This window comes from Eimeria necatrix, genomic scaffold (genome assembly GCF_000499385.1).
Source record: "Eimeria necatrix Houghton genomic scaffold, Enh_scaff74, whole genome shotgun sequence".
In the NCBI taxonomy this organism is placed as follows: domain Eukaryota; phylum Apicomplexa; class Conoidasida; order Eucoccidiorida; family Eimeriidae; genus Eimeria; species Eimeria necatrix.
Genome location: NW_013654563.1, coordinates 114,834 through 124,690, shown reverse-complemented (window position 1 = coordinate 124,690; position 9,857 = coordinate 114,834). Strand labels below are relative to the sequence as shown.

Here is a 9,857-nt window from a genome sequence, read left to right as displayed (position 1 = left end):
CTGCTGCTGCTGCTGCTGCTGCTGCTGCTGCTGCTGCTGCTGCTGCTGCTGCTGCTGCTGCTGCTGCTGCTACTGCTGCTGCTGCTGCTGCTGCTGCTGCCGGTCCCACTGATGCCGGCCAGTGCAGGCTTGTAAACGATAAAAGTATTTGCTGCTGCTGTTGCTGCTGCTGCTGCTGCAGCTGCTGGGGCGCGCTGGTGGTTGGCCTGCCGGTCTCTTTGGTGACAGCAGCATTTTCCCAGCTGGCAGCAACCCTGGTCGTCGCCCTGGAGTCTTTAAGCCAGCAGCAGCAGCAGCAGCAGCAGCAGCAGCAGCAGCAGCAGGCAGAGGACGCAGCTCTCACTGCTGCTGCCTGTGCACAGGCCATGTGGGGTCTTGTGCTGCAGCGCACAGAACTGACGCGCTGCCTGCGCAGAGAAAATGCCAGCAGCAGTTTGCTGCAGCAGACGCTGCTGGCTGCTGCTCAGCTGCTGCTGCAGCTGCTGCTCGCCGCGCAGGCAGCAGCAGCACGCCCGCCTTCGACCCTCTCGCGCCTCTCCCCGCAGCAGCAGCAGCAGCAGCAGCAGCAGCAGCAGCAGCAGCAGCAGCAGATGTCGTGTCTGCTGGGGTGGTGCTGCTCACGCAGCGCGCAGTTTTTAGTCGAGACATTTCGCTGCTGCTGCCTCCTGGCTGGCAGCAAACGCAGCACAGAAAAAGGCCAAGGGGGCCCCACGGGGGCCCTCGGGGGGCCCCCAAGGCAGCAGCAGCAGCAGCAGCAGCAGCAGCAGTTCGTGGCTGATGTCATGATGGAGTTTGCGAGAGGAGCCATCGACTTCGCGGACAGAGAAGAAGCTGCAGAGACTCCCCACTACATGCAGCAGCAGCAGCAGCAGCAGCACCAAGTGCAGCAGCAGCAGCAGCACCAAGTGCAGCAGCAGCAGCAGCACCAAGTGCAGCAGCAGCAGCAGCAGCAGCAGCAGGACCAGAGACCGCTGTCCCAGATTGCTGCCCGAGCTGCGCTTAGGGCCTGCAGTGTTGTTCTTGTGTCTCTGTGGCGCTCCCACGACTTTGCTCCGCTGCAGCGGCAGCAGCAAACGCTGCTGCTGCTGCTGCTGCGGCTGCTGCAGCTTCTCCAAAGGCTGCAGCACAGTCGGTAAGCCACACAGTCCTCCCCCGTGGCGCCTTCTGGAGCTCCAGTTGCTGCTGGTGCTGCAGCTGCTGCTGCAGCAGCAGCTGCTGCTTCTGGTGCTGCAGCAGCTGCTGCTGCTGCTGCAGCTGCTGCTGCTGCTGCTGGTGCTGCAGCTGCTGCTGCTGCTGCTGCATTTGCTGCGTTTGCTGCTCAGGGTGCTAGAAGATGCCTTGGAAGCTCTGGGCCGCGTGGGGGCTTGCGTCGCCAGCCGCAGCAGCAGCAGCAAACGCATGCTGCTGTTCTTAGCTGCTGAAGTTGTGAACACGAGGCAGCAGCTGCTGCAAAGCCCAGGGAGAGCAGCAGCAGCAGCAGCAGCAGCAGCAGCAGGCGAAGCTCACTCTGCAGCAGGTAATAGAGCTGCCAGCGGGCCCATCGGGCGTATGCGCAGCAGCAAACTCAAGCAGCTGCATTGCTGCTGCTTTCTTTTTCCTGCAGCGTTTAATTGCTGCTGCTGCTGCATGCACTTGCTTTGCTTTTCCTGCTGCTGCTGCTTGCATTTGTTTTGCACTTCCTGCTGCTGCTGCTACTGGCGGCGCTGCTCCTGGTGCTGCTGCTGCTGCAGCCGCTGCTGCTGCTCCCGCCAGCTGCTGTTTGTGCTGCTGCTGCTTGTGCTGCTGCGCAGGCCAGAAGCAGCAGCAGCAGCTGCTGAGTTCGCGTTTGCTGCTGCTTTCCTTCGAGCTGCTGGCTGGTGCTGCAGCAGCAGAAGACGGCGGCCAAGCTGTGGCTGAGGTGTCTTGCCACCTCAAAGAGGGGCCTCGTGCTGCTCTTCTGAGTGTCTTCGATGAATTCCGCGAGCACCATCTCTACAAAGGCAGGGCATAAGCAGCAGCAGCAGCTGCTGCTGCTGCTGCTGCTGCTGCTGCTGCCGTTGCAGCAGCGGTAGCGGCTGCAGCAGCAGCTGCAGCTGTAGCAGTCGCAGCAGCTGCAGCAGCTGCAGCTGTAGCAGTTGCAGCAGCAGCGGCAGCTGCAGCAGCAGCGGCAGCTGCAGCAGCAGCTGCAGCAGTAGCGGCTGCAACAGCCGCGGCTGCAACAGCGGCAGCAGCAGCAGCTGCTGCTGCTGCTGCATTTGCTGTGGCAGAAGACTTCAATGCTCGAAGCCAAGGCTTCATATTTGCATGCGCATGCGCATGCATGCATTTCTAAAATGATTTTTTGAATATGCTTTTTGGGGCTTTTTTGCAAAAGTGCTGTTTGGGGTGACTGGCGGCACTTAGGATTTCACACGGCTCTCTGCTGCTGCTGCTGCTGCTGCTGCTGCTGTTGCTGCTGCAGCGTCTGCGTGCAGCAAGGCGCAGGACACGTTGCATGCAGCAGCTCACTTTGGAGTTCGCTTTTTGCTTTCCCCTCAGGCTGCAGTTGGCTGCTGGTGCTCTCCCGTTGCTGATGGCTAGCCAGCTAGCTAGCCAGCTAGCTAGCCAGCTAGCTAGCCAGCTAGCCAGCTAGCCATCTAGCTAGCCAGCTAGCTCAGCTAGCTAGCCAGCTAGCCATCTAGCTAGCCAGCCAGCTGGCCAGCTATCTGGCTAGCAGGTGAGGTAGCCAACTGGCTAGCTATCCAGCTGCGTAGCTAGCCAGCCAGGTAGCCAGCCAACTAGCTAACTAGCCAGCTAGCTAGCTAGCTAAATAGGCAACTAGCTAGCTAGCTAGCTAGCTAAATAGTTAACTAGCTAAGCAGCTACTGCTGGGCCACACTGCTGGGCGAACATGTGGGGCGAAGCTGCAGCAGCTGCAGCTGCTGCAGCTGCTGCAGCTGCTGCAGCACCTGCAGCAGCTAAATTCAGTTAAATGGCACTTTTTGCTGAAGGCTGAATGCACTTTGTCAGTTGCTGCTTCTTTAGTTTGGAATTCTTTTTAAAAAGATTTCTCATATTTGCCCATCACTTATTTTCCGAAAGAAGACTAGCTGCTGCTCAGTAGCCAGCTGCTGCTGCTGCTCAGTAGCCAGCTGCTGCTGCTGCTCATTGAGCAGCTGCTGCTGCTGCTCATTGAGCAGCTGCTGCTGCTGCTCACTAGGCAGCTGCTGCTGCTGCTCATCAGCCAGCTGCTGCTGCTGCTCATCAGCCAGCTGCTGCTGCCCAGCAGCCAGCTGCTGCTGCTGCAGCTGCTGCAGAAGTTGCTGCGCAGCAGGGTGCCGCAGCGTTGAGGTGTACGGACAGCCTGGAGAGGTCTTGCTGCTGACGGAGTGGTGCTGCAGCTGCTGGCAAATACAGCCAAGTTTGCTGCTAAATGGAAAGCTGGAAGGGATGGAAATATTAAAAATAAATCAATAATGAGAAAAGAATATTAGAAATAGTAAAGGAAGTGCCGAATGGAGAGGTTTGCGTTAGAAGACCTGTAAGTACACCCCAGAACGCCGGCTGCGGCTGCATTTGGGGGAAACGCCTTTATAAAGGCACTCAAGAAAGATAATTTCCAAAACTATTTATGTTAATTCAAAACTATTTATGTTTATTAGTTTTTTCTCGGGAGTTTTCCATCTATAGAGCCCGCTTGACGGCAAACCAATCGGCGATCATGTGGGGGCCCCCCTAAGGGAGGGGCCCCCTGGGGGGCCCCCAGTGAGGATCCGTAAACCCTTGTGGGACATCGATTTGGTTTTCGAAAGTTTCCCAGCGGAAACAATAATTTATTTTCAAACTTTATTATTTGTTTGTATTAAAAGTGTTCTTTAAGGTGAAGGCAGATCTTAATTCTCCCGTGTTCAGCGGTGACACCTGCCGATACACCCGAATCGGATTCAGGTGTATAGGCACCTCAGTTGTGCAACTCGCATTTTATTTCAACTTTTCGTTTAGTTTTCTCCGACATCATTAGTTTTCAGTTCATCATTGAAGCTTAGCGTCCCATTAATATCATTTTTTGAACTCAAATGCAGATCTTTGCTGCCTGCTGCCGAGTTTTTCTTTTCTTTTCAACTTCGACTTCCCGGACGCGATGGCTCAAATGACGTCCAAAGATGCGCCTGCGGACATCTTTAGCCATTTTTTCAAAAGCTTCATTTGTTTCAAACTCTCCCTTTGTTGCATTTCCTTTTTTATTTGCCTTTCCCCCTCCAAAGTGGCTTAAGCCGGGGCTCTTTCGCCCAGCTCTTCACCAGCTGGCTCAAAGGCGGGAAGCATGCACAGCAAGAAGCGCCGCTGGCTGCTTTCTGCTGCTGCGCAGCCACCACTGGCAGCAAAAGTTTGCTGCTGCTGAGCTGCAGCGCTGCTGCAGCTCAGCAGCAGCAAACTTGTGCTTTGACTCTGCTGCAGCAGACACAAAAGCGGCGCTGCTGAAGCTCACAGAAAAGAGTCAACAAGAGGAGACAGCTGAGACATGGAGCCCCTGGAATGCAAGCATCCGTGCTGCACTTGCTGCTGTGATTTCGGCCAACACTGCAGCAGCAGCAGCAGCAGCAGCAGCAGCAGCAGCGGAAGCAACTAGCGTGCCTTCGCTGCACTCAGCGAGAAAGCTAAACGGCGAAACTTGTGAAGAGCAGCAGCAGCAGCAGCAGCAGCAGCAGCAGCAGCAGCAGCAGCCAATTCAACTTCTTGAGCAGCTTGTTGCAGCAGCCTGGGGACTCAGCTCAGGCCGAGTGCCATTTCTGCTGCTGGAGAGGCAGCAGTGGCGACTACGCGCAGCGCATCTGCAGCAGCAGCAGCAGCAGCAGCAGCAGCAGCAGGTTCTTAAGGAATGGCCTATTCTGCTTCCACTTGTGGTTTCTCCGGAGACATTTGCTTCTGCTCTACAGTCCACAACTTTTTCTGCTGCTGCTGCTGCTGCTGCTGCTGCTGCTGCCCCTGCTTCTTCCGTTTCACTGCTGCTGCTGAGCTGCCGAGACACCCCAGATACCCCACAGGTGCTGCTGCGGCTGCAGACGGGAACGCCGCGCCAGCTGCTGCTCTTGCTGCAGCGGCTGCAGCAGCAGCAGCAGCAGCAGCAGCAGCAGCAAAGAGACAGCAGCAGGGAAGACGAAGCGCGCGTTGCGGTGGCCTTGCTGCACTCAGTTGCTGCCGCTGACCTTGCTGCTGCGTCTGCTGCTGCTGCTGCATCAACTGCTGCTGGTGCTGCTGCTTCTGCTGCAGCAGAGGGAAGCACTGCAGCTGCAGGCACGGCGGAATGCAATGACTTGAGAGATTTGCTGCTGCTGCTGCTGCAGCACTCTGTGGGGCTGCTTGTCAGTGCAGCGCAGCAGCTGCCCCCCGAGCTGCTGCTGCATGCAGTTGGGGCTTTGATACACCTCAGCAGCAGCAGGCCCCGCATGCTGCTGCAGCACTTCAACGTGGAGCCGCTGCTGCTGCAGCTGCTGCAGGCAGCAAGCCCTGTGCTGCTGCAGCACCAGCGCAACCTAGACGAGCTCTTCGCAGAAGACACCAACGTCATCAGCAGCAGCAGCAGCAGCAGCAGCAGCAGCAGCAGCAGCAGCAGCAGCAGCAGCAGCAGCAGCAGCAGCGTGGAGGGCGTGAGGGCCGCAAGGACTGCGGAGTTTCCGTTGAGAGCTGCTGCAGTTGTGCTGCCGCTGCTGGGGTGGCTGCAGCGCCGGAGTTCTGCTGCTGTGCAGAATTATAGTTTTGACATTCTTGCTGCTGTTGCAGATTGCGTTGGTGAGGCTGTTGCGGTGCTGCGGTGTACGTACACCCCAACTAGCTGCGCGCGCGCTGCTGCTCCCCTTTGCGCGTTTTGTTGCCATTTTATTTCTAATTTGTCCATTTTTGCCACTTTTTGTTTTATTTTTATTGTTTTGTTTCTGTCTTTTTGTTTTTTCTCTTTTTAGGAGAAAGAATTCAAGAATTAGATGCAGTGGAAGCAGCAAACTTGATTTTTGCTGCTGCTGCTGCTCAGCAGCCTCTTGCGGGTGGGGTTTAAAGTTGGTTAAAATTGATTTTTGAATTTAAAATAAATCTTTTCTTTTTCTCTTTTTTCTGATTACTAAATGGCTGGCCAGGGGGCTGTTTGTTGGCTTTCTTTTCATGTTTTTTCTTTTATTTTATTCTTTTTCTTTTTCTTTGAAGTTCCTTTTTCCCGTTTCGGTCTTGTGCTGATTTCTGCAAAACTTTTGAGTGAATGAACTTGCGCAAAGTTGCATGCAGTCTGTTTTTCCTTTCTTCATTGTTTGTTCATTTCCACTTGCACATCGAATATAATAGAATATAAATGCAAATATATTTATTTTATTTTTATTTTTAAATATAATTAATTCTTTTTTATTTGTTTTGCTGCGCAAGCTTGGCAAGAATATCTGCTGTTCATGGCTGCCCGGCACATCCTGCGGGTGCCGCTGGAGGCGGAGTTGGGGGCTCGCGTTTTGTGTGCGCTTTCTGACGTTGGTTTGGAGGTAATTAATTTAAATTTGATTTTTAAAATGCAAATTTAAAAATTAAATTTAAATTCATTTCATTCAATTAAATGAATTTAATAACTCGAGAGCTGCAAATCGAGCTCTTACTGCACTATTTCGCTGCACAAGGAACGCTCATGAGTAGCTGAAACGCATTTTGTGCGCGTTTTGCATTGCTGCAAACATATACACATATTTATTTACATTTTTATTTAATTAATTGTTTATTTATTTATTTATTTATTTATTTATTTATTTATTTATTTATTTATTTATTATTTATTAATAATGTGTGTTTAATGGAAGTTTCCTGTCTTGCGAAGCACGTCAAAGGAGGCACAATTCGCCTGAGACATCTCAGCGAAAGATAAATTGAAGAGCAAAATCCCGGAAACAAAAAGAAACAAAAAGAAGAAATTAAAAACAAACTTTGCGGGATCTTTTGAGTCTTTAGGATCATTCGTTTTACTTTTCTCTTCTCGAGAAACTGAGACCTGAAATTAATCATTTGCCGCTCGATGTTCTCTGCGCTGTTCTCCGCGCCTGTGCAAAAGTGAGCCATTCAGAGCCTCTAACATCAAACTGAAATGCATATTAAATGGATATAATAAGAATAATAACAATAATGATAACAAGAATTAGTAATAATAATAATAATAATAATAATAATAATAATGATAATAATAATAATAATAATAATAATAATAATAATAATAATAATAATAATAATAATAATAATAATAATAATGATAATAATAATAATAATAATAACAGTAATAACAACACTAATCACAGTAATAGTAATAATAATGATAATAACGACGGCAACAATAATAACAATAATTAATAATAACAAAAACAATAATAGTAATAAAAATAAGAATAATAACAATAATAGTAATAAAAATAGTAATACTGATAATGATGATGATAATAACAACAACACTAATAGTAATTACAATAATAATTAACAGTAATAATACCAATATAATCTATAATAATAATTAGTAATACTTAGTAATAATAATAATAATAATAATAATAATAATAATAATAATAATAATAATAATAATAATAATAATAATAATAATAATGATAATAATAATAATAATAATAATAATAATAATAATAATAATAATGATAATAATAATAATAATAATAATAATAATAATTTCGGGCATTTACAAGCTCTGCGTATAAAAGAGGAGTTCAGAAAACCGTGAGCGCAGCGAAATGAGTGAAGTGGAAAATATGAACTCTGAAGTGTGGCATTTCGCGCGCAAACGCAGCTGCATTGCTTTGACAATTATGGAATCTGATTTAATTATTTAAATTGATTATTTAAATTGATTATTTTTCCTTTTTATTGATTCATTTGTTGCCAATTTAAAGGTCAGGATCCGAGACATTCCATTCCTTTCCGGGGCTCTCCACCGCCTGGAAACCTCGAGGCAAAGCCTGCGGCCAACTCTGGCGGCTCAGGCGCTGGAAGCTGCAGGTGCAGCTTTGGCCCCAAATATGCAATTAAGAACTTATAATTATTCCTTCCTTCATTCATTCATAATAATTATTCATTTTGGAGTTAAATTCATTTGAAGAGCAGCAAAAGGCAATGAGTTTCCCGTCGAAAGACGCCAATTCAGTGTGCAAGTAGATGCATGCGCTTGGCCACGAAGGCATTCAACAAACAGCCAAACGGGGGAAGCAGCAGACAAAAGAAATGCAATTGCTGGCTTGTGGCTGCTGCAGGCGATCTGGACATGAAGGGAGAGGCCTACGAGGGGCTGTGGCGTTGCTGCTGCAGCGCGCTGCAGCAGCAGCAGCTGCTGCACGCCTCCTTGCTGCCCGCTGCGCTGCTGCTGCAGCAGAGTCCTGCTTTCACTCAACGCCTGCTGTCGGCGTGGACTGAGGCCTTTGTCTCTAAAAGTGGAAAGATAAATAAATATGTCAAATCGCACATCATCAAGTACGAGCAGCAGCTGCCAGAATGGCTCGGCTTCTCTCCCTTAAGAATTAAAAAGCTGAAGTTTAAATTCGAAAGTTCTGCAGCAAATTAATTTGCTTAAAGGGAGAAGCTGCTGGCTGTTTGTCTTTGTTTCGCGTTTGGGGAATCTCGGAGCCTGCAAAATTAAACTTGAAATGGTTCTTTGAAATGGTTCTTTCCAAGTCTGTCACATAGGCCACTGTAGCTGCTGGCAGTTGCACTGGACTTGGAGTGAAAATGCAGATAAATGAATAAAAAAAGGAAAAAAGTTAGACAAAATGCCAGCAGCAAATGCAAATAAACATTTTTCATGAACTTGCGCTGCAGGAAACATCGGCTAATGCTGACTGCAGACCTCGCGGGTCTCGTGAGCCTCCCTCTGCGTCTTTGCCAAGCCATATATGAATGGGAAGACAAAGTGAGGAATTAAGAAAGCTTCTAAGCTTTTGATTAAAGGAATACTTGCTTAAGCATCTGATTAGTCTTGCAAAAGATGAAAATATTGGCAAAAGATGAAAATATTGGCTGTTTCGGCTGCTTGAATTGCTGCAATTGCATTTATTTGCAGGCCGGAAACAAAGCAAAGCCTTCCAGCCCCTCTAGCAGCAGTTTCCACTTGGAGGTGGCGGCGGCTTTGCCAGAACTTGAATTTCAGAAAGAGGCCCGCGCAGGCCCCTTCCTAGTTGACCTTTTGATAGAGATGAATGCGGAAAATGGACCAACTAAAGAAAATAGAAATGCAATAAACAAAGAACAAGCATTTCACAATGAAATAAGTCCGAACAGGAGCTCCAGAAACGCCAATCAGGCGGCAGAGGCTAGCAGACCCCCTGGCGTGCCCCAGAAAGATGCAACGAGTGCTTTCCACGCAGAACAGCCACTAAAACACACTTTGCACAATTTTAATTGTGAAATAAAACGAAAAAAATCCAAAGAAACAGAAGCGGTGCCGCCGCTGCACCGAACGGGTCATGTTCCCAAGCAGCCGTGGGTCTCATCAAGGAGAGCAGAAAGGGAAATTCGCTTTTCCGTAGACTGAGACCTTCAAGTCTTTTAATTCTTTTTCTTTTCTCTTGTTTTATTTCCCTTCGCACTCTAGACCTGTTGTGAAGACGGGAGATGAGGAAGCTCCAGCTGTTAACTTGCATTCGCCAACTTGGCAAACAAAACGTCAACAGAATAAATACTTAACTACACAACGCCCAGACCCACTAGGGCTTGGAATTCCTCTTGTTTTCTAAACAGTCAGTCACTCTCTGCCCTGCCAAAAGAACTGGAGAAACCCTTAAGGGCCTTTTCGCATCCTTTTCTTCATAGTTCAAGTTCTTAAGATAGCACTGAGAAGTATGGCTACTGCTGCGGCTAAGCCCGCTGGTCTTTCAACGCCACGC

The 9,857-nt window shown here is 48.9% G+C and overlaps 2 protein-coding genes across 2 annotated transcripts; both read left to right on the top strand.

The window, feature by feature from the left end:
• Nucleotides 1-111: 111 nt before the first annotated feature.
• On the top strand, nt 112-1,990 carry ENH_00074250 (hypothetical protein, conserved; the record flags this gene model as incomplete). The annotated part of the gene is made up of 4 exons (XM_013582787.1): nt 112-131; nt 182-1,132; nt 1,323-1,516; nt 1,791-1,990. The coding sequence occupies 4 exons, from the start codon at nt 112-114 to the stop codon at nt 1,988-1,990; spliced, it is 1,365 nt and encodes a 454-aa protein (XP_013438241.1).
• Nucleotides 1,991-3,473: 1,483 nt separating this feature from the next.
• ENH_00074240 (hypothetical protein, conserved) lies at nt 3,474-9,505 on the top strand (the record flags this gene model as incomplete). The annotated part of the gene is made up of 9 exons (XM_013582786.1): nt 3,474-3,499; nt 4,328-5,748; nt 5,919-5,999; nt 6,370-6,479; nt 6,937-7,035; nt 7,875-7,980; nt 8,232-8,448; nt 8,794-8,884; nt 9,035-9,505. The coding sequence occupies 9 exons, from the start codon at nt 3,474-3,476 to the stop codon at nt 9,503-9,505; spliced, it is 2,622 nt and encodes an 873-aa protein (XP_013438240.1).
• Between the last annotated feature and the right edge of the window lie 352 nt (nt 9,506-9,857).